Here is a 23,565-nt window from a genome sequence, read left to right on the forward strand (position 1 = left end):
CCTACATTTAGCCATGGGGGTTTAATCACTATTTAGAGCTGTGCACAAAAACCTTGCAACCAGGAACGTGTACGAATTGTTTAAAGACACATGCAGTCACTTCATAACCACAGAATCAGTGAAAGAGTTAGGTTGACGGAGATATGCAACTATGTAGCCAGACCAAGAAGAGTGATCAATTTGCAGCCAGAGGATTGCTAAAAGTATATGTTGAAGTGCTGTGAAAAAACGACAGTTTGATATCTTGTAATACCTCGACCAGAAGGTACCATTGTTTCAGTTGGGAATTGGGAAAGAATGTCCTGTAAGCCAGAGGCAAACAACGGCATATAAAGAGTCTGCACCTCGTGGCGATGGGAAGTAGCCAATCAAAGTGTCTGATAACAAACTGCATACAGACAGATGGACGGGGCTCAGAACAAGTGATGTGCTCCAATATGGTACCAGGTGGCTTGGCGCCTTAAAGCTAGAGTAGTGCAATGGAGCAAAGCTAGGAAAGGCATGAATAGGAGAAGGCCTTCGTGCTCCCCTTTAAAACTGAAGCTGCAGAAGGTACCGGATGCGGCACTGGCTCTCTTTGTAGATGAGGTATTCACTTTGGTGGAAGTGGGAGTCGTCAAACTTTGGCATCGGGATAGGTTTCCCCTGAGACACCACCACCTTTTTCCCATCCAGGTCAATCACCTTATCACGTGAAGGGTCTGCGAGGGAAAAGGAACACACCACTCAAAACACAACTCCCCCACAAAACAGCGGCTTCTCTCTTGTCTCTCCCTTCTGGCAGGATGATAGAATTGTTGCTGCCCAAACTAATAAACTAACATGTTGCTCCTCTCAACACCCCAGCAAAAGGGCTTACTTTATGTTGCTCGTAAAGTGAATCAGATTTTTCCTGCTGGTATTGAGAAGGGACCCTACTAGTCTTGGCAAGTCCGAGGACCAGCCTGCCTGCATTATATATCATGATCGCCTTAGTCCACAGAGATGTCCCTAGGTCTCTTGCCCCTGTGAAAAGTCTCTCAGGAGAAATCAAACTTGCCCTTCAGCTCATGCAGACCCACCACTATTCCACAAATGCCCCCTCTGTTGGATTCGTGTCATTCAGATTATCACTGACTAAAAAAGCATGCTGTAATTCCATCATCCAAAACTCAGCAACACCCTAATATGGACAGCGCAAAACATATACACACAACATGCAGGCAAGGATAAACTGAGCCTTTCTTGCACATATGATGGAATTTCAACATCTGATTGGGTCCCTCAGCTCCCACTAGCCCACCCACAACTCAACTTTTTACTTGCAGGACCCAACGCACCAAGCCTCCATGCACATTTCAAAAGCTGCGCTAAAGAAAGGTTAGCAACTTTGCCCCTCTTTCCTTTAGCATTACACATCCAAACCCTGCTTCGCCTAATGGAGACTTGTCTGCCTGCCCTGCTCAGTGTACCTCTCGCCCATGCCATATCTGGAGCTAAGAGTTCCCAGTTACCAGGTAAGGGTGAGAACAGACACCTACCTGGCTCAGTTCTTCCACGAGCAACGACACTGTCAAATCCGGATGGAGCTGCGCGTAGTGAACTGTTATCTCTGGTGATGTGATGCTCCTTACCCAGAGCCACTTCGTTCAGGAACATGATCCCAATGGACTTGCTGGTGCAAGCGACTTTTCAAACAGAAAGGGTAAGCAGGAAAATGGATGTTTGGAGGGTAAAATGGAAAGCAGAAAAAAAGGCGTAGGCAAAAGGAAAGCAGAGATGAATTGGTGGGGTATGATGGAGAGAAAGAAATGTGAGGTAGCGAAAATAATTGTAAGCGAAAGGGAGAAAAAATAAAGATAGGTTAAGATAAAGCAAATGATGTCAGAGGAGATGCACAAGACAAAGCAGAGATGGCACATGAGAGAAAAACACAGCAAGAGAAAGGAAGTCTGATAGTTTTGTTGACAGAATGAGAGATTCTGAGCAGGCACAACAGGAGAAGGAGCATCGCTGTGTTAAATTAAAGGATGGAATAATTTCACTCTCTGGGGGAGGGTGGAAGGAGAGGTCTAACAAATGCAATCAAGAGACGCACAAAACATGCTACATACCTCTTGAACCAGGTGGATTAGCACCTACCACTAACGGATCCAGACACAAACTGATCATTAGAACGTGCCCAGGCCTGGGGTGTCCCATGTCTTCCCTGTGTGTGCCAGAATGGAGTCTCATTTCTTGCAACTTTGGGTACCGCTATCATCTAGTGATCTGGTAAAGGTGACATGGTCATAGGGATTCAAAAGGTCACATGTTTTCTGTGCCCCTACCATTACATGAGTATGTGTACAATTTAAAGTTAACTAAGGTCTGTAGCATGCACATACTATGGTTACCCAGCAAAGGTTACATATCCACTGAGTGTTATGTTCTCTGTTCATGCACCTGTGTTACATTGATAATTGGTGTCCTTAGATAGTGCATCATTGGGGATTCTGCCAGCTTTGAAGCACGGTAAGGACAGATGTTATTACACAGTTTAATGGCATTCAGTTTATCGTTCTCACAAGGATGAATGGTTCAGTGCGCTTTGCAGCAAGATTCGAATTTGCAACCAGTAGGCATGCTACATACCCGAGGTGTGCAATTGATGTGTGAGCTATGCACTTGGACCACACCCCTGATCTTTTATACCGAATATACAGTTCTTCTGTGCTCTCTCATCCTCTCAGAGGCTGCCATGCCACTCCTATGGCCTCTACTTTGCCCTCCAGCTTTCCGGACCCTCTACACCCTGCCAAGGTAAGCCTGGCCTTTGGGGACTTCTCTGCGCATGAAGGCCATTTCTGGGCATTTATTTTTCTAAAATCATCCAATCTCACCGGCGGCACAATGATTGCAGAAGCGCAATCCCACAACGTGGAGAAAACCTTTTTCCCGGGTTTTTTGCTTTATTTGTGCATTGTGCACTGTTACCACGTGTGCTTTTGGTCTTTCAAAGATAGCCAGATTATTTTCACTTTGCCTCCTCTTTTGTGGTCTGGCCCCGACTCCCTCTCCCATTGGTTGGCCTGCCATGATAGGCCAATCAGCCGAACCGGGAGGCGGGAGCCGGCACCAGTCCACAAAGGCCCACACAAAGGCCCCTGTCAGCTCCCTATCCGCTACAGGTACGTTGCCCACACCCCCTGGTCGCCTATGATGTTGTTTGCCCCCTAACCTCTCTCCTGCCACCCTGCAACAAGGGGTAGGCACCATATTCTTTTGTTATTTGGGCTCTTGCATCTGTGTCTGCTGCCGCCCTGCAGCATGGGATAGGCACCATGTTCATGTTCCCTGAATTGACTTTTGCATCTGGGTGCTTCCACCCTGCAAAAAGGGGTAGGCACCATGTTCTTTTGCTGATGTTTGTCCCCTAACCTCTCTCCTGCCACTGTCTCCCCTCGCCCCTCTCTCCCAGGCAGACAAGGTCCTGTATTTAAAGTTTTTTCATCTGTGTGTGCTGCCACCCTGCAACATGGGGTAGGCACCATGTTTATGTTCCCTGAATTGACTTTTGGATCTGTGTGCTGCTACCCTGCAACAAGGGGTAGGCACCATGTTCTTTTGTTATTTGGGCTCTTGCATCTGTTTCTGCTGCCGCCTTGCAGCATGGGGTAGGCATCATGTTCATGTTCCCTGAATTGACTTTTGCATCTGTGTGCTGCCACCCTGCAACAAGGGGTAGGCACCATGTTCTTTTGCTGTTATTTGGGCTCTTGCTTCTGTGTGTGCTGCTGCCCTGCAACATGGGGTAGGCACCATGTTTATGTTCCCTGAATTGACCTTTGCATCTGTGTGCTGCCACCCAGCACCATGTTTATGTGGTTCCATGTTATTTCATCGCGGGATGTTTTTTCACGGGGGTTTTTACCACGATTTGTTTTACGGAAAAACCCATCAAAATGGTTTTGAAATTATTTTTGGGGGGTTTGCCCCACAACACCCCCATTTTCTTTAATTTGTATATATTCCCAAACACCCACACCCCATATATATAATTTACTATCCCCTCCTAAAAAAATTGGATGGGTTTTTCGAAAAACAATTTGCGGCAAAAAACCCTGCGAAAAGACATCCCGCAATGAAAGGATGTACCGTTTATGTTCCCAGAATTGACTTTTGCATCTGTGTGCTGTCACCCTGAAACATGGAGTAGGCACCATGTTTATGTTCCCTGAATTGACTTTTGCATCTGTTTCTGCTGCCACCCTGCAACATGGGGTAGGCACCATGTTTATGTTCCCTGAATTGACTTTTGCATCTCTGTGCTGCCACCCTGCAACATGGGGTAGTCACCATGTTTATGTGGTTCCATGTCATTTCATCGCGGGATGTTTTTTCGTGTTTTTTTTTACTGTGATTATTTTAATGAAAAAACCCATTGAATTTTTTTTAAATTATTTTTAGGGGGGTTCGCCCCACAACCCCCCCCCCATTTTCTTTAATTTGTATTTATTCTCAAACACCCACAACCCATATATATAGTTTACTAACCCCTCCTAAAAAATTCGATGGCACCATGTATTTGCCCACCAATCCTCATTATTCCTGTAACCTGAAGCACTTAATGTAACTGTACCAAAACCATATACTTAAGTTAAAGCGCCTTGGTACCCCAGGGTTTGGTGTGCTAAATAAATGTCTAAATAAATAAATATGGTGCAAGTCTAGCTGGAAAGCAAAGACAGAATATACAAAATGGGGTGGGGTGGGGACTACAAAGAGTAGGTTAGGGCACAAGTGAGAGAGAGGGAGGGAGTAGCTTTAGGGGGAGGTATGGGGGTTTAGTGAGTTAACAGATTCGCCAATCGCAATCTTATTATGGATTCTATGAAGAGTGGAGTCTTCTGTTCCTTCCTGAAGTGCATGAGTGAGGCTGCCCTTTCTGATCCATGATGGCAGGCTGTTCCGACGTCTGGAGGCATAGTATGGAACATTTGCATGCAGTTTTCATATTCCAGCCTGGCAATGTTGGCTTTTGTGAGATGTGGCCTCTGCAGATTAATTGTCCTGAAACAGTGGGATAGTACATAGGTTATAATAACTTTGTAAGTAAGGTAACTGCTTAAAGAGGATGCAGGAGCAGTAGGCAATGCAGTTCCTTATGGATGAATGTTCCAGGGTCTGGGATGACGTAGGCTGCTGTGTGCTGGATGACATTCAGAAGTCAAGTGGCATTTGCGACACTTGAGAGGAGTTTGTTACAACTGTTAGGCCAGAATTCCTTTTGGGGGATTCCGCTGTCCCATTTTATGAGTCTCCTACATGGTTTGCTTTTTTCCTGGTGATTTTCCTGACTCTTATCTTATTTTTGTAGCTTGGCTGGACTTCTATGGAGTTCCCCTGCCACGGCAACCTTTTCTGGATGTGCTTTCCAGTGCAGCGCCTATGGCACCAAGGACAAGGGTGCTCTCCAAGCAGCCCGTATTTGCCCTAGGATGATTGCATCACCTTGCACTCAAGTTGTGGAGTAGGTTGGTGGAAGTAGTAATTTAATTTTGGTTTTGCCAGGGGTACAGCCAGACTCATCGCATTAAAAGCCCAATATACCAGTATGGTAGCCCTTGGAGTACTAATATATTTTTTGAAACCCTATTCTGAGCCATTGTGTTTCGTGTGTTTGGGGAAACCACGATCCAGACTGAAAATGTCTGCTGTACTCAAGTTGGCCTCCTCTGGGCCTAGCCTCAGGGGTGGTTTGGGCCGGTTTGGGCCGGTTTAGACTAGCCCTAGAAATGCCAATACACAAATTGTGTGGGTGGACCTAGATGTTCTGCAGTTTTTGGGGCCTACCTGATTGGCTGGCAGCCAAAACCTTCAAGTGCCCCTTTGTGAGATTGGAGGGCTGATTTAGGCCATGGGTATACCCCCTCAGCGCCTGTCATGAGACTATATTCTGCTGGCTGGTTGCCACATCTCGCCCTTCAAGGCATCCATCTCTCCTTGGTTGAGTTACTATGCCTTCTAGGGGCCATCTCCATGATTGCTTTTCCTCCTGGCTGGTGCCCAACCCTCCTGGGCAGGCCAAATTTATTGTTTTGGGTCATCTGAGTCATTGTTGTTTTATTGTTTTGGGTCATCTGAGTCATTGTTGGTTTGGGGTTCAAGTCCCTCTGTGAATGGACATGGTCAACCACCCTTCAAAATAATGCTTAATCACTGCGTGCCGCGGTTTTTGGGAACGGCCACCCTCTGTTGTTGGGTCATCCATAATACTACTTGCAGGGATCCACTTGGTCCAAGGTTGTGGGTGTCTTCATGTCCCCTTCTACCACAGTTTACCATCAGTTAACATTGTCCTAAATCCCGCTCTGCTTCCTTCCTCTCTGGGTCTTCTGGGCCTCAAACCTGGAAATGGAACTCTTATTTTGGGTTCCCTCAAGATCTCTGTGGTTGTTTGCCACTTTCTCCTCATCTGTGTGGTAGAACACGGACTCCCTGACTTTGTCGCATAACTGCAGTTCTGCTTGTTGGATTTGTCCTGTTACTTCCTATGGGGAACTTGTCTTCAGCTGCCAAACTCATAAAAAGTGAATCTGAAAGGTACTCTCCTGAAAAGTGCCATATTTCCTGGGTCCCCCTTGGATTTTGGGAGTTTACCATCAAAACTAGAATTGTAGTTATTATTTACGACTTTCTACTGATTTAAATGAATGCATTACGCACCTGGCTACTGAAATGTATAAGGATAATATGTTTAACTGTGGTCACGTTGTGTCTAAAAATGAATAGTTACTCACCGTAATGACTAGCGTACTCTTAGTCCATAGTCCCCTTTCCTCCATACTGTATGGGCATCCCTCGCGAGTGACGGGAGATGGAATCTTTTCACCAGAAAAATCTTCTTCCCCTTTAAATTCAGAGGTACGTGGGCACGGCCCGGTGAGTATGCGCTCGCTTGACTCTGCCAACCAGCGCCACACCTCAGTCCCCATTGACGCATCGACAATATGCAACATTGCCTAATGACACCATTATTATTGGGGGGAGGACGGTGGGACAAATGGAGGAATGGTGACCGGACTTCGGCCAACAGAGTTGCTCTCCCAATCTGTGGGAGATGAGGGGACAAGTGAGGGGAGGAAGGGATCGGTAGGCGGTACCCCGTGGAGACTACAGATAAGATCCAGGGGTCTGAAAAGCTTTGGCGCCAAAATTGCATGTGAGAGGCAAGCCTGCACCCCACCAGAGACACGTGGGCCCAGAGGGTCATGTCATGCCTTTTTTCCCTCTGAGGCTACTGAGGAGGAGGGAGATTGGAAAAACCCCTTTGCCCCCCCCTTTTGTTGTTTCCTCCGATGCTGACTCGGGGAACGGTCAGGTTGTCTGGACCTCTGTTCTTGGAAGCCTCAGAACCCTCCAGACGCCTGCCCCTTGTCGGAGCGTGGATTGAACTGTGTGTATGCCTTGGGCGTGGCCTTGGTAAGAATAAAGACTTTGCGGTCTGTGAGCTGTTCTTCTTTTTATCTAATTCTTCATCCGTGGGGGAGTGGAAGAGGTCACTACCCTCGAATGGAAGGTCCAGTATGCGTTGCTGGACGTCCGGGTTGAACTTAGTAGCCCAGAGCAGGCCATCGTTCTCATGTCCGTGGCGATGCAGATGGCCCGGCCAGAGGTATCGATATGGGGCACTGTTGGCTCCATGATGTCGGACGCTACCAGCCTGGCTTCTCCTAATCCTGTTTTGAAATGAGCCTGGGTTTGGGGTGGGAGTTCCGGGAGGAAGTCTGCAATCTCCCGCCAGAGCCTTTGGTTAGCAGCTGCCAGCATGACATCGGCGTTGGCTTGACGCAGGTGCAAGGAGGCGTTGGAGTACAGCTTTTTACTGTACGCCTCCAAGATCTTCTCCTCCTTGCCTAGCAGCGCCGAGGACGAGGCAGCCGAGGACAACTGAGGCTTAGAATAGATTGACGCTGCATCAATCACTGAGGAGTGCGGCTGCGGATGAGCCAAACTGTGGTGACGGGAGGTACAGCCCAATTGGTGGCAGGACTTGTGGGCTAAGTAAATCTGAAACAAAGGGGGGCCATCCTGCCATCTAACTTTGACTATTCACACTTTATTTATGTGAATATCTTTAATTCTTCATGCTTCACTAGACAAGGAAACAGTACAACAATAAGTATCGGTGAACGAAGAATGCACAGCAACCCCAGTCTAGTATCTAGCACTCGTTAGAACCAGCAGAGCCCTGATTTTCTCAGAGCTTGGATTGTCTGTATTTATTACTTTTATCACTTTGATGTTTTTGCACTAATGTTTGTAATTGAACGCTGACACTTGGATATACACAGAGTACCTGGCATCGATTGGGGTTGCTGTGTATTCTTCGTTCATCGATACTTATTGTTGTACTGTTGATTGTGTCATTACGGTACCATGACAAATGAGTCAAAAAGTTGAAAAGAATGTCACAAAAATAACAGATGCAACAGCAAAATAAAAATATGCTGTTAGAACTCAAACCAGTTTCAGCACTCTTCTCTTAGAGACATAGAGTTTCCTTGTCTAGTGAAGCATGAAGAATTAAAGATATTCACATGAATAAAGTGTGAATAGTCAAAATTAGATGCCCCCCCCCTTTGTTTCAAGCGGATGAGCCGAAAGCAAGAGTGTATACCCCCTCTAACTGCATGTACTTGGTGTTGAGGCGCCTATTGACAGGTTGGGCCGAGTGCGGTTTGAGCCACCCCTTCTTGGCAAGACGTTTGTGGAAGGCCTTCGCTGAAGATGGCATGTCGGGGTCCTCCTCCTCGTCTGTGTCAACCTGAGTGTTCGGAGGATCCAGAACTGGCGGGGGGTAATGGGTGCCGTGGGCTGCGGTGTGGGAACCGGAGGCTGTTGCGGAGGCTGGTGTGGAACTGCCTGCACTGCCGGAGGCAGGGGGGCCGGAACAGGAGCCGGTAAAGGTAGCGCGGGCAGCGCTGGGGCCTGTGGCACCGGTGCCATTGGAGGAATTACTATGGGTACCGGTGTGGTGACCTGAGGGAGCATGTTCCTGATAGCATCCCGAAGGATAGACCCCATCTGGGGCATTCGCATCAGTGCCAGAAACCTTTCGAAGAACCTTTCTTCGGAGGGTGAAGAGGTGGCAGGAGATATTGATGGAGTGGCTATGGGCTGCTGGGGCGGGTCAGACTCTACCTGGGGTGCAGGGGGAACCTACCCTGCTGATTGATAAGCTGTAGGCCACGTACCTGGTTGACACCAGTCCCACCTTGTGACTCGTTCCTCGAGCCTCTCTGCTAGAGGAGGTATCGGACAAACAGCCATTCTGTCTGGTGCAGTGGACATTTTGTCGAGCTGCGTGACACGTGCCGAAGTAGTGGTGCCTGGCTCGCTGGAACCAGCCACGTCCAAGACACTTGCTTTTGGAACATAAGGCCTATCCCGCACCTCAGGCCGGGGCCTGGAAGGCGTATTGCCCTTGGCAGAGCTGCCGGTAGTGCTGCGTGAAGGCGCCCCTCGGACATGATGCCAGTACTAGGGCATTGCCCCTCGGGAGTAACCCTGGTAGAAGACGCTTGCGGTCCCTCAGCACTGATACCAGAAGGATCCGAAGACCCCTCGGACATGATGCCGGTACTAGGGCATTAACCCTCAGGAGTAACCCTGGTAGAAGAACCTTGCTGTCTCTCAGCACTGATACTGGAAGGATCCAGAGACCCCTCGGCCGTGAGGCCGGTAGCTGGACTAGCCTTGGTACGTGTGCTGGTTCTAGAGTCCGACAAGCTCCTCTTAGTCGGGCGCTTTCTTGGAAAGGAGTCGTCCTTGCGTGGTGCAATGGTGAATAAAGGCCTTGCCTTTGGCCCCGAACAACGTTTGGCGTCCTTTAGGTCCTCTCGGGGTGACGTCTGGAAGAGCTCCCTCCACTTCGCTAGCCTGTTCTTCAGTGTCCGAGGTGTCAAAGCGTTGCACACGGAGCAACCATCCCAGCCGTGGTTGGGGCCAAGGCAGCAGAGGCAAAGGGCATGGGGGTCTGATGTGGGGAAGAGTCCCTCGCAGGCTGGACACCCCCTGAAGCCCGTTGAAGTCGGCATGCGCCGGGGAGGAGCGTGGCGTCGGAGGATCAAGTATCTAAAAGAAAAAGAAAGACAAGATAGAAGAATATCTGGGGAAGAGCGCGTGGTATTACATGGCCGAAGCAAAACCCAGGAGCGCTGGTGAAATCGCCCTGTTCCCGTCGACGCGGAAAAGGGGACTTGATTTGAGGGGCCGGTGGCCGAAGTAAGGCGAGCATATGCTCCCAGGGCCGCGCCCCTGCGCACCACTAAATTTGAAGGGGAAGAAGAATTTTCTGGGGAATTAGTAAGTGGTGCTGCTCTTCTTATGCAGGCTTACAGAAGAATCATTACCCCGCCCCAGTGCTATCACTCAGCTTCTCCATCAGCCACAAAATAGAGGGAAAATGGTGGCATAGTTTTAATCATTGACGACTGTTCCAGCTTGACATGCATGTCCACTATGCCTAACCATTCCTCTTCAGTGACAGAAAAAAGGAGGGTCTGGGTTTCTGATGAAACGAAGCAGTGGTGGGCAGGTATGCACGTGCTACTTGGGAAATTTACATAGGGCACAATCACCCTACTGGGTATTGGCAGAACTGCTACACATTATTTTCAGAGAACATGACACAGGGCAGACAAGGGGGTCAGGGCAACCTTCCCCAGTGCCCTCATCTACTGCCTCCAGGTACCTTTTCACTTGACTGGTGGGCATCTCTGGTTCCCAGACACTCCTCTGAGGCATAAAGGAGGACATCCATTGGGACTTTGTCACAGTACGTACATTAAACATAAAACAAACAGTAAAACTCTGTGTGTGATCTCTCTCCATCGGTGAGCATGAGTGCTGGGCATCAGACCTGTGTGAAATTCTGAAAAGGGTGACCTGTGTCAGCGCAGAATTCAATTTTTGGGGGTTCTGCTGACCCCTAAGATTTTTGTTTTTACCCTTGGTTTACTAGGATCATTGAATGTATTTTTGTTGTCTGCCATTGGAACACCTTTTCCTATATTGTCTTATGATGGACCATATCGCTCCTGGGACAGGAGTAATTTTTATCCCCCCTCACTCCCTTCGCCTTGGGGAGATTATATGATCCAACATTAGTACTGCAGAGTAGGCTCGTCACACCTTTAATTTAGTTTTGGCTACAACATGGACACAGCCAGTTTTTCCACATTTATATCTCAATGTACCAGTATGATAACCACTGGTCTACTAATGCATTTCTTTAAGTCCTACACTCAGCCATTTTATTTTGGCCATTTTATTTTTCAAAGCTCGTTGTGGGATGACTCAAAATGCAGGTCATCTTGAGACTGATTGGTTGCACCAGTATAAGGGAGAGAGTCGTCCTTTTCGGGGCTCTCCTGATGCTTGGAAGAAGGGGGTCAGAGGACACCGGCAGTTAATCAGAAGGCCTCTCTGGTCGTCTGGAAGTGGCTGCGGGCATCTCTCCTCTTCTTTCTCGTCAGTTCTTCAGTTCTGGTGGTCAACTCTCCTTCAGCCTCAGGATCCATGCCTTTTATCCAGGAACCCAGCCAATCAGCAGCCATGCACCATGCATACACTGGGAGACGGCTGTCATTTTAGGACAGACAGCCTCCCAGTTGGAACTGGTTCCAGAAAGGCACAGCAGAAGACAAAGACCAGCAGAGTTCGGAGTCCTCTCCTGTTCCCTGTACTCACAGACACGCTAGCGCCTTGGCAGCCTTTCCCATGGAACCCTGCTGAAGACAAAGGTCAAACAAAATACCTCCCCAACCCTGCATGGCAAAAGAAGGACCAGGAAACGACAAGCCATCTTGAAATGGTGAAAAAAGAATACTGTCACTATTTTGGGTCAGTGGTGACCCTTCTGTGCATTACCGCAGCGGTGAGTACAGCCTGGGAGTATAAATTGCACAAAGGTAAGTAGGATATATCCACTGCCACCAGCCATTCAGATTAGCTTGTCACTGTAAACAAAAGCTACAGGAGCAGTAAGAAAGGGGATACAGTGCAACCCCCTCAGCACTTCCCATAAATTGGGATGTGCTGATCTCACAATATTAAAGATAGGAAGGGCACTAAATATCCCCATGCCCTTGAGAACATGTGTTTCCCAAGGAAAATAACTGAAAATAAAAAGGGGACCCCAAAGTTTTCGCAGCAACACCGCACAGAGTGCTGTGTGCTGCAAAAGTAAATGACAAATGCCACAAACCTTGGTGGAAAGTATGACTCTTGGAAAAGGTATAAAAAAGAAATACAAACGTATCCCAAAAGATAGGGCAAAAGAATGAGTGAGTGTGGAAAAAGGATCCCACTAGCTCAGGAGAACTGACATTTCACATAAAAATGAAAATCTTCCTAACACCTTGGAAAGGGATTGAGACCTACGGAAGGGAGTCATTTCCTCAGGTAAAGATCCCACCTAACAACTGGAACTGTAATACCTTGTCAGGAAGAAGGGAGCCATTCATCTGGACCAGGAAGAGCCACTACGTCTTTAGTTTAGTTAAAAGTGTGAGGGACAGAAGTAGGCATTTTGACAAGGACGGTGGACTTTTCATTTACACAGACATCCTGACCAAATCCTTAGTGTTTTAGATGAGATAGGGAATCCCCTCTTAGAGTTAGGCAGAGATAGGTGTTCTCTTTATTTCTCTTTATAAAAAATGTTTATGCCACCAATTATGCCACCTGTGTGTCAGTCTCCTCCTTCTCCACCCTCACAGACCTCTACTCTTTTGACCATCTTTCTGCACTGGGCATTGGAGTGGGTGTAGGGTGACACCTGCTGCATCCTGAGGTCGTTGGGCCTGCTCACATCGTGTAAACCCTCGGCCAGTGCCAACAAGTCAGCCTGCACTGTGAGAAAATACAGCACATGCTGTAACCCTTCTTCCCCCATAGGCTCCATTCTGAAAGGGACAGGATCTCCCTCTATGTTTATGATGGTTGTCATGGACTCAAAGAACCCAACCTGGACTCAGGCACGCAGCTTCGGCCCTTCACCGATGTCGACAGTGCAGGCCCGATGGGGGTGCTCAGTGGCAATGCATCGAGGGTCATCAACGCCTGCTTTGAGTCAGTCAAGATCAAGGGAGTGAGACCTGACTTTGACACTATCGCACCAGAACCTCCAGGCGCTACTGGAGCCAGTGCTGCCTGCAGTGTCAAGGTCTGAGCTGTTGCTGTTGCAGCCTTCTCGAAAACTGGAAGCATCTGCTGCTTGAATTACTCCCCACTCCTCCCTCGGGTCCTACATGTACATATACGACTTACCCCTTTCGTCCAAGGAGTCAAAGTCAAGCCTATGCTTGCGCTTCCTTTTCTTTTCGTGGGAGGACGAGTGATGAGAGTCGCTTTGAAAGAGAGACCTCTTCTTCGATCTTGAAGATTTGGTAGCCGATTGGGCTGAGGATTTCGAAAGGGGCCTCCCAAGTGCCAAACCGATGAGCATTCCCTAAGTGCCTTCAGATTTACGTGCTGACAGGAGCCACACCTCGACGTCATGCTCCACCCTGAGACAGCACACACTGATGCTGTGTGGGTCCAGGATGGACACTTTTTCGAGCTGCAGACCTTGCAGCGCTAAAAAACTGATGGCTTGGAACCAACATGTTGGCGTCAAAACAATTACCTGAAACGTTTTCTAACCATATTTCCAAACAGCATACTGAGCCCACGGAAAAAAGGAACTGAGGTATGGTGGCGTAGTGATGATGTATATGTACTACTGACGTCCCCGCCAGAATAGAGGAGTGGCGCAGTCGATGCATGAAGAGGTCGAGAGACTACATCAAGCAGCACTATTCCCCCTGTCAAGCTTTTCTGAGCAACCGACGCTGAGAGGATGATCATCCAAGATGAAGAATCTGTGGGAGGGTACAATCCGAATGTGAGGGTTTGTGGTAGGAGGGGAAAGTAAACCATCCACTAAATGAAGCCAGAGTTGTTTGAGCTGCAGAATGAGAGAAAGGAGTGGATCAAAAGGAACTCCTACTAGCTACAGACACTGTTTGTTCGTAGCCTCTGCCAACAATCTGACCTAGGGACTGAAGTGTTGTGATCATTCTTAGCCCTATCAAGTGCCTCATCAACCTCCTTTGCAAAAGGACGAAATCCTCCAAGGGTTTGTTTAGAAGAGTAACTTGATTCTTCAGCTTAAACCCAGTCCCTCTAAGTCAAGAAGGGCATTTAATAACTTCTGACCTGGCTCTCTGGCACGTTATCACTATGTCCAGAGCATTTCTGATGACACAAATAGCTGTTTGTTTACCCTCTTGTAGGATTTTATGAAAAGCTGGTTGAAGCTCTATAGGATGGCTCTACCCAAGGCTTACATGTCGTCCCACTGAGTTCTATTATAATGTCTCATACTAGCTGTGGAATTACCTATCAGTACATTAAAAGCTGCTGAAATTGCAGCTTTACGACCAAACCCATAGATCTTTGTATGCTCCTTATCGGGAGGTTATCCAGTTACTGACAGAGTCCTCTTTCGAGCTGTAGTGACTGTTAGGTAAGATGTTCATAAATGTGAATAATCTTCCGGACCTGTGTCAACCACAGAACGTTTTGCTTGTACTTATAGTTTGGAGTTATAGTTTCCTATAACTTTTGGGCATAGGCTGGGTTGCCCCTTAGGGCTCCCCTTTGTAATTTCTCTTAACTGTACATGGGTGAACTACTGTTCCCAAGGTGTAGAGAGGGATTTACATCCCCTTTACATTTTATATAGTTAGCCAGCACACTGAACCTTAAGTGGAGTGCTTGGGGGATTCAATGTATCCCCTGTCTTACTTACCTGGTAGCATTTTTGTTGCAATTGCAAGTTTACTTGAATGGCTGACTTGAATGGCTGGTGGCAGTGTAACTACCTTTATGACGTTTAGTCATTATTACTCACAGGTTCTTAAATCAGCCTCAGTAATGCACAGAAGGGCCACCATTCTGCTAGAATGGTAGGCTCCTTTTTTCTTTGCCATTTCTCTTGTGCCTGTTTTTTCCAAGATCGTCCCATGCTGTTCTAGGTCGGGAATGTCCTTGGTGGAAGCTTTGTCTTAGGCAGGAATCCTTAGTATTCCCTACCAAGGCTCCAGAGTGACTGAGAAGGCAGGAAGTGTGGAAGGAGTCCAAAACTCTGCAGCCCTTTGTCTTCCACCTTGCCTGAAAGGAACCAGTTCCAATGGGGGGACTGGCTGTCCTGATTGGACAGCCAGACTGCCCCTTTCTGTAAATTGCAGGAAGAGTTTGTAGAGGTTGTGCTGAGGTTCCTGATAGATTCGCTGATCCTGGAAGCTACTAGCAAGCCAACCACTGGAGATGAAGCCAAAGAGGAGGATAAAGAAAAGTCGCCTATGGTGATTTCCAGGGACCGGAGAGCCTGCTTTGTAACAGGAGCCTGATGTAACCCTTCTTTCCAATCGACCTTGGGGTCCCTAATGTGGTGATGCCAACCCAGAGGCTGGTGTAATCCACTAGTCTTAAGAAGACCTGCAAAATGAGCCATTCCTTGACATGCTGTGACCTTCGTGGGCTGCAAAACGTGAATACCAGGGGACGTTGTGCCTGAGTGCAGTGCATGGTCTTTCGAAGTCTGAATCCAGCTGAAACTTTGGTGGACTCCTGCCGGACCTCCAGAGACAGGATTCAAATCCCTGGAGTCCCCTCACCAGAGTACAGGACCGAGAGAGTGAAAAGAATCCGACCAGCAATATTCGTCCTTCATCTGGTGCCTGGAAAAGGGTGCCAAATCACAGAGCTGCGAGAATCTGTTAAGAAACCTTTGCTGGACGCCTCCACTGGCGACAGATGCTGCAAGTTCCCATCCAGTGTCCAGTCCTTTCCTCTCTAGACTAAGATCCAAGGACCGGGTCCAGTGTTGCTGCATTCTGAAGGCATCAACTCCAAAGCTCTTCTTTTCTCCTAAGGTACTGTGTTGGTTTGGGTAATACTTACATTACGTCTTTTTTGTTTGTTTGTTTTTTTATTTATTTGTTTATTTGGTAATGCACGGGTGAAACAGATACAAGGATACTTGAAGCTTGGTTACAACATGAAAATAATAACAGTGATAAAAATTTGGGAGTGCAATGGGTAAGGAATAACATACAAGACAAGTGCAGTGGTCAATTCAACAGAATGATGCATTAGATAAAAGAATGGACGTGTAGTCAGGGGCACGTAAGAGTAGTGCAGCAAGTCAAGCAGGAATTAGTTGCCATTTACTTGAAGCCAGTTTAGCATATTGCGTCTGAATCTAGGGTATGGCTGTTCAGCTCTGAGGTCTTGGGGAAGTGCATTCAAGGATAGAGCTGCTTTAACTGCGAAACTGGCTCCGCCAGATTTGGTAAGTCAAATCTGTGAATTTCTAAACAATGGGAGTTAGATGATCTGGTAGGGTGGGTTGAGGTTCTTCTAATCATTCTGTCTGAGAGATATGGGGGTGCAGCATTATTCAGGCATTTGAATGTTAGGGATAAAGTTTTAAGAAGTATTCTGTCGCTGATTCTTAGCCAGTGCTCGTCTCTTCTGATGTTGGAGATATGCTCTCTACTGGGTATTTTCAGAGCTGCTCTTAAGGCGTTATTTTGAAGTGTCTGCATTTTATTTAAGATGTATTTATTGGCTCCTATGTAAAGACATTACGTCTTGTGTGAATCCTGTGGAGATGAGTGGGTGATTTGTGTAGTTGGGAGTTTGCCCATACCACTGGCCCACGCCTAATGCTGGAACACATATAGGGAGCCTTCACAGAAGTCCCTGAATACTAACAAAATATCCTCTGGAACTCTGACTTTCCTGCTGCTGAACACTATCCTGACCTGCCTACAGCTGGCTCCAAGACCACTAAGGTCCCTTTTCTGCCTCTCAGAAAACTCAGGATATAGACTAGGGAAGGACTTTGATGATAAAGATTCTGTCTGGAAAATGATAACAAGAATAAAAGTACTTACTTAACTGAGTTAGTGTAACTGTAACAGGTGTGGGTGCAAGCCACTTCTATCTTAGCACTCACGTGTACAAGTATACACATTGCTTTACTTAATTTGAATAGTGTTCCACATTCTAAAAAGCAATAAGTGTTGGTACTGTTTTATGATTCTTAACTGAATGAGTGTAAAAGCTTACCAATAGGGTTTACCTACCTTGAATAACAGTGTGCTCTTCTTAAAGTGTACCATTGGATTGATTTTGCTTTCCCTGATTTGCTTTATAAAGACCTAAAACAGTCTTGAAGTTAATACTTGTTTTAGGAGTTGCTTGAAGCCCCTCTTAAAAGTATATGGTTACTTACTTACCGTGAATAGCTGCTGCTCTTGTAAACTTGTAAAACAGGGTTGTGCTTTCCCTGAAACAGCTTAGAGCATTTCTCTCACAGGTTCAATTACTTACCTTGAAAAGCTGCACCTCCTCAGAGGTATTCTTCCCTTCCTCTCCTTCCCCCAGAAGCTCACTGTCTCCCGAGCCCTGGTTCTCTCGAAGCTGGACTACTGTAACAGCCTCTATCTTAATCTGCCTGCCTCCACTCTCCGCCCTCTGCAACTCATCCAGAACAGAACTGCGAGACTTGTCCTTGGCCTCAAGCCCAGGGACCGTATCTCTCCAGGACTGAAATCTCTACACTGGCTCCCAGTGGCTGCGAGGATAAAGTTAAAAACCCTCTGCATTGTCCACAAGGCCTTCTGGGGCCTGGGTCCTAAATACCTTCAACTCTCTCTTCCCAAATATCTTCCTTCCCGAGCCCTTCGCTCATCCGCCTCCAACTCCCTCAGGGTTAGCCGCTTCTCGAAGCAACGAGCTGGGGGTAGATCTCTCTCCGCGGCAGGGGCCTCCCTCTGGAACAGCCTTCCTGCCTCCCTGAAACTTGAGGAGAACCATCTCCGGTTCCGGAAGCACCTCAAAACCTTCCTCTTTGCTTCTGCTTTCCCTCTCCCTCTCCCCTGCTGAGCGGCTAATTAATTTTCACTGAAGCTGCACTGATCCTGCAATTGGACCACTCTAAACGGCCTCGGTCCTGGGCCCTGCCACTCTCCACTTGCACTGATGCCCTGGAACCCCCGTGCACTGCGGGTCTGTCTCTGTATCCCTACAGCCCCCCCTCCCCCAGCACTTGTTCGGCACTTACCTCACACTTGCCACCAGCTGGCCCTATTTATTTATTTATTACGTACGCCTCTTACCTTGTACTGCACTTCCCCCCCTCCCCTTCCCCTTGCACTTTTCCCCTCCCCTACCCCTGCACTTGCGCGATCTGAATGACACCTGGCCTAGTAGGATCGTTTTCTGTCTCCCCTTGTACCCCCCTCCCTGCCTCGTCGCGCCTTGAAACACTTGTGTATAGGCGCGTTACAAATACCATATCATATCATATCATACCTTGAGTCTTTCTCAAAGTTTAATTGGGTTTTGCTTTCCTTGAATTGCTTAGTGCATTCTAAAATAGTTATTAACTGTTCATAATTATCATTGGTAGCTTAAGGCCCCTCTAGAAAGTATATGGGATACTTTAGTTACTCTGAACTGTGTTTTTAAAAGTAATAGTGGTGGTGTAACTGTATCCATTCAGGAAAGAAGAAAATTACACATGTTGCAAGATATACTTGTAACAGGGTTGGTTTATTAAGTGATTTCTATAAATGAGTGTCATTGCATAACTGACAAGATCTACTACCCTTGAATTACTGATTGTATTCTAAAAGTATATCTAACCTGGTCTTATTCCCCAAGAATAGTGTATTGCTATCCTGAATGTATAACCTTAGGTTTGACTTGCTTCTGGCTCCTCTAAATAAGGCTATACCTTGGTTTGCAAACCATAGGTATTGAGTTGGTTGTATGTTTATATGATGTGATAGTACTTACCTAATATTTATCTTGGCCTACTTATATATAAATAAACCCTTTATTTTTACAAAAAATAGTGTTTCAGTGTTTCTTTGGAACATATGCATGCTACATCTTCTTTGTACCAAGCTACAGCCCTCTCTCCCTCCTAAGATAAACCAGGCTGCTCTGTCTACGCTACCAAATGTTCTCAGGTGGTACAGCCTTATACTAAGAGTGGATTGTGTACTGCCTCAGATGTATAGTTTTATGAAGCCCTTTGTTGGACTTAAGAAAAACTGTCTTAACAGTGTCCACTAGCGAGTCTGGTGGCTGTTTCTCTCTAGTACACCTTTTACCATACTGCTTGGCCATTTGGAGTGCCTTGTTGAGTTATCAAAATGTAATGGTAAACATCCAAATGCTGAATTTGGCATTGACTTTTCATGTAACAGACCACGCGCATGGTCAGAAACGTGTTGGTTCCTGTGTTCACTCATGTAGTAAGAGAGTATGTATCGAAACAAATCAATAAAGAAAAAGGATAAATTGGGTCAGAGCTTCATGGTCTCCAGTCAGCTACATTTAGACAGTTGACAAGTATATATTATATATCCCTTTACATTACTAAAGTATTATTACTTTATTCATTTACTAACAAATGCACTAATGAAGAAGAATTTCTTATGAGCTTGGCCCAGGCGGAAATGGTAGTGAAACACGTGTAGGCCACCTATCTTTCAATGCAATGAGTAAAGTTTATTCAAATGTAATTCTTGGCCATCAGTATTTTTAGTATAACTAGTACATATTTGTTAAAATTAACTTTTATGAAATAAATGAATTAGCCAATGGACTTGAACCATTAATCACTGATTATTTGAAACAATATGTGGATTTCGTTTTCATGATGGGTATGTCCACAAATTAGAAGTATTAAATCTTAATCATTTTGGGATATGGCTCAACCAGTCACACAAATTTGGAACTGTAATTTGCTTAGAACAAACTGGACACTTTAGGTTTGAGTGTCTAGGATAACTCACTACCCATAATACATGTATATGTTATGCCATATCAAAACATATCATGTTGGCAAGCACAGGTTTTGGTGTATTATACTTTTATGTCCACGTTATGTGTATATTTATTTTTAAATCTGCATGCACAGAGAATTTCTTTTTTTTTTTAAAGAAGAAATTATAAGTTACTCACCGTAGTGACTAACATACTCTTAATCCATAGACCCCTTTCCTCCATATTGCATGGGTGTCCCTCGCGAGGGACGGGAGACGGAACCTTTTTCACCATAAAAACCTTCTTCCCCTTTAAATTTAGAGGCGCGCTGGTGTGCTGTCCTGGGAGCATGCGCTGGCCTGAATCTGCCTGACTCTGCCCTCCGGCGCCACACCTCAGTCCCCATGACGCGTCGACACTAGATTTAACATTGGCTAATGACACCACTATTATTAGGGGGGAGGATGGTGGGATGTATGGAGGAAAGGGGACTATGGGCTAAGAGTACGTTAGTCACTACAGTGAGTAACTTATAATTACTCTTACGTCCCATCACCTTTCCGCCATACGGCATGGCCGATTACAACTGAATGTAGCCCCAGGGTGGAGAGGAGACCCTCCTTAAGCAAATAGGTTCCAGATAACCGCCTGTCTGAAGGCCGCATCAGATCTAGAGCCGGCATCCAAACAGTAATGCTTGCAGAAAGCCGAGGGAGTGACCCAAGTGGCCGCCCTGCTTATGACTTGCCAAGGGACATGGCGCTGGAATGCGATGGCCGCTGCCTTGGCCCTGACTGCGTGGGCGTGCAGGTTGGCTGGAAGTGGCTTGTGCTGGCCCTCGTATGCTTCTTTGATGGCTGAGACCATCCAGCGGGATATGGAGGATTTGGAGGCCTGATAGCCTGGCCTTGCACCTCCGAAAGTGACAAACAGGGCATCTGATTTGCGGAAGCCCTTGATCCTGTCAAGGTAGAATTTCAGGGCACGCCTGACATCCAGGCAGTGCAGAACTCTCTGTGCCTCGTCCTTAGGATCGGCAAAAAACATAGGAAGTACTATTTCCTCGTTCAAATGGAAAGCCGACGGCACCTTAGGCAGAAATGCTGGGTGTGTCTTCAGGACTACTTTGTCCCTGTGAAAGGTAGTTTATGGTTCCCCGGCGACCAGTGCCTGGATTTCGCTGACTCTGCGAGCCGAGGCCGACTAGTAAGGCTGTCTTAATGGTAACCAGCCTGATATTCACGGACGCCATTGGCTCAAACGGTTTGTGCGCCAGAGCGCCCAAGACTATGTTGAGATCCCACACGGGGTGTGGCCTCTTGATAGGCGGGTAGAGCCTTGAGAGCCCCGTCAAGTGCTTCTTGACAGTAGGGTTTGAGGAAGAGAAGACACCTTCCACCAAGTTCCTGTAGGCCCTGATAGCTGTGAGGTAGGTTGTTGTGCCAGGTGGCAGAGATCCACCTGGGGGAGACCCCAACTGTTGAAGATCTCTTGAATAACGAGGTTGTTTAGCTGCCGCTCGTAACTGTCGCCCCCAACCTGTTGAGCCTGTCCGCCTCCAGGTTGGATTCCCCCGGAAGATGGACTGCAGTGAGGTAGATGTTGTTTTCCAGGGCTCACTCCCACATGCTGATTGCCAGTCTGCACAGTGGAGGGGATCTGGTGCCTCCCTGCTTGACATAGTACATGTTGGTCGAGTTGTCTGTCTGTATGAGGACAACATTGCCCCTGAGAAGTGGAAGGAATGCTCTGAGCGCTAGCCAGATGGTGTTCAGCTCCAGCCAATTGATGTGGTACTCCTGCTCCTGTCGGGTCCAGGTGCCGTGGACCGAGAGATCATCCAAAGTGGCTCCCCAGCCCTCCAGGGAGGAGTCCATGGTGATGGTAACCTGTGGGGTGGGAGGCCGGAAGGGCTTGCCCATCAGTATGTTGCAGTACCTGGACCACTATCAGAGGTCTGGGTGGAGAGATGGAGGAACATTGATGCTCTCGGATTGCGAGCCCCGCTCCTGGTTCCATGATGCCACAAAGTGCAGCTGAATGTTCCTCATCCTGAGTCTCATGTGGGGGTCGGCTAATAAGACTGCTGCCAGGAGACCCAGGAGGTGCTGGTACCACCAGGTCGAGGTCCCTTCTTGCTGAGCAAGTGGGTAGTGGCCTTGTTGATGGCTGTGTTCTTGTCCTCCGAGGGAAACGCCTTCTCGGAGCACGTGCCCCAGATGAGGCCCACGAAAATCAGAGGCTGCGTGGGCTGCAGCTGCGACTTCTTGAGATTGAGTGAAAAGCCCAGATCATGCAGTGTGTTCATAAGAGTATGGAAAGAATGGTGAACGGCTTACGGAGATGTAGCCCTGACGAGCCAGTCATCGAGGTATGGGTAGATGTGGAGGCCCTGCACTCTGAGGAGGGCAGTCACTGTATTCATGGTAAAGACCCTGGTAGCCGAGTTGAGGCCAAAATGAAGGACCTTGTATTGGAAATGGTAGCCCATGATCCTGAACCGTAGGAAAGAACGATGGGGCTGCCAAATTGAGACGGGTAGGTACACGTCCTTCAGATCCAGGGAGCACATCCAGTCTCCCCTGCACAATGTCTCTGCTATAAAGGCTGGTGTAACCATCTTGAATTCTTTTTAAGGTAAGGAGAGGTTGAGGGTAGAAAGGTCCAACACAACTCTCAGGCCCGCCTGGTTCGTTTTCTGAATGGCGAACATCCTGGAGTAGTAGCCCAAGCCTCGTTCGGAGGCTGGGACTTCCTCCACGGCCTGGCTCTCTACGAGCGATCGGATCTCCACCAAAAGAGTTGCTGTCCCAACTTGAGGGAGTGGAGGAGTGAGGAGAGGCAGGGATGGGTAGGCGGTATCCCGTGGATACTGCAGAGAGGACCCAGGGGTCCACGAACTTCTGATGCCAGAAATGTGCGTGCAGAGCAAGCCTGCCCCCCACCGGAGACACGTGGACCCGGAGGAGCGTGTCGTGACTTCTTGCCCTCTGAGGCTGTTGCAGAAGAGGGGGACTGGAAAAAGCCCTTACTCCCCCTCCCTTTTTGTTGCTTGCGCCGATGCTGAGTCGGCAAGCGGCCAGGTTGCCTGGACCTCTGTTCTTGGAAGCCGCAGAACCCTCCATATGTACGTCCCTTGTTGGAGCGCTGCTGTGACTCGGTGTCCGATTTGGCCGTGGTCTTTGTCAGAATGGATAAAGACTTGGCCGTTTGGGAGCTGTTTTTCTTCTTGTCCAGCTCCTCGTCCGTGGTGGAGTGGAAGAGGTCCCCCCCTCGACAGGTAGATCTAGTATGCGTTCCTGGACATCCGGGCTGAACTTAGTAGCACAGAGCCAGGCTGTTCTTCTCATGTCCGTGGCGATGCAAATGGCCCGGCCAGAGGTATCAATGTGAGCCACAGTGGATTCAATAATGTCTTGTGCCACCATCTTGGCTTCCGCCAATCCCACCTTGAAACGTGAGTGGCTCTGCACCGGAAGTTCCAGGAGGAAGTCAGCAATTTCACAACAAAGCCTTTGGTTAGCAGCAGCCAGCATGGCATCCGCATTGGCTTGGAGAAGATGTAAGGATGCGTTGGAATACAGCTTCTTCCTGTACACCTACAGGATCTTCTGCTCCTTGCCTAGCAGCGCCGCTGAGGAGGAAGCCGAGGACGACTACGGTTTGGAGTATAGTGATGCCGCGGCAATCACCGAGGAGTGTGGC

General features: G+C 47.8%; 1 protein-coding gene across 1 annotated transcript in view; it reads right to left on the bottom strand.

Moving 5' to 3' along the window:
• Positions 1 to 531: 531 nt before the first annotated feature.
• LOC138566554 (protein mono-ADP-ribosyltransferase PARP3-like) overlaps positions 532 to 23,565 on the bottom strand; it is a 503,923-nt gene continuing 480,889 nt past the window's right edge. The window contains exons 10-11 of the mRNA XM_069644027.1: positions 1,521 to 1,667; positions 532 to 701 (exon numbers count right to left, since the gene is read on the bottom strand). Coding sequence (XP_069500128.1) covers positions 532 to 701; positions 1,521 to 1,667 — 317 coding nt within the window. The remainder of the gene's footprint in view (positions 702 to 1,520; positions 1,668 to 23,565) is intronic.

Source organism: Ambystoma mexicanum, chromosome 2p (assembly GCF_040938575.1).
Source record: "Ambystoma mexicanum isolate Mex_15411 chromosome 2p, UKY_AmexF1_1, whole genome shotgun sequence".
NCBI lineage: Eukaryota > Metazoa > Chordata > Amphibia > Caudata > Ambystomatidae > Ambystoma > Ambystoma mexicanum.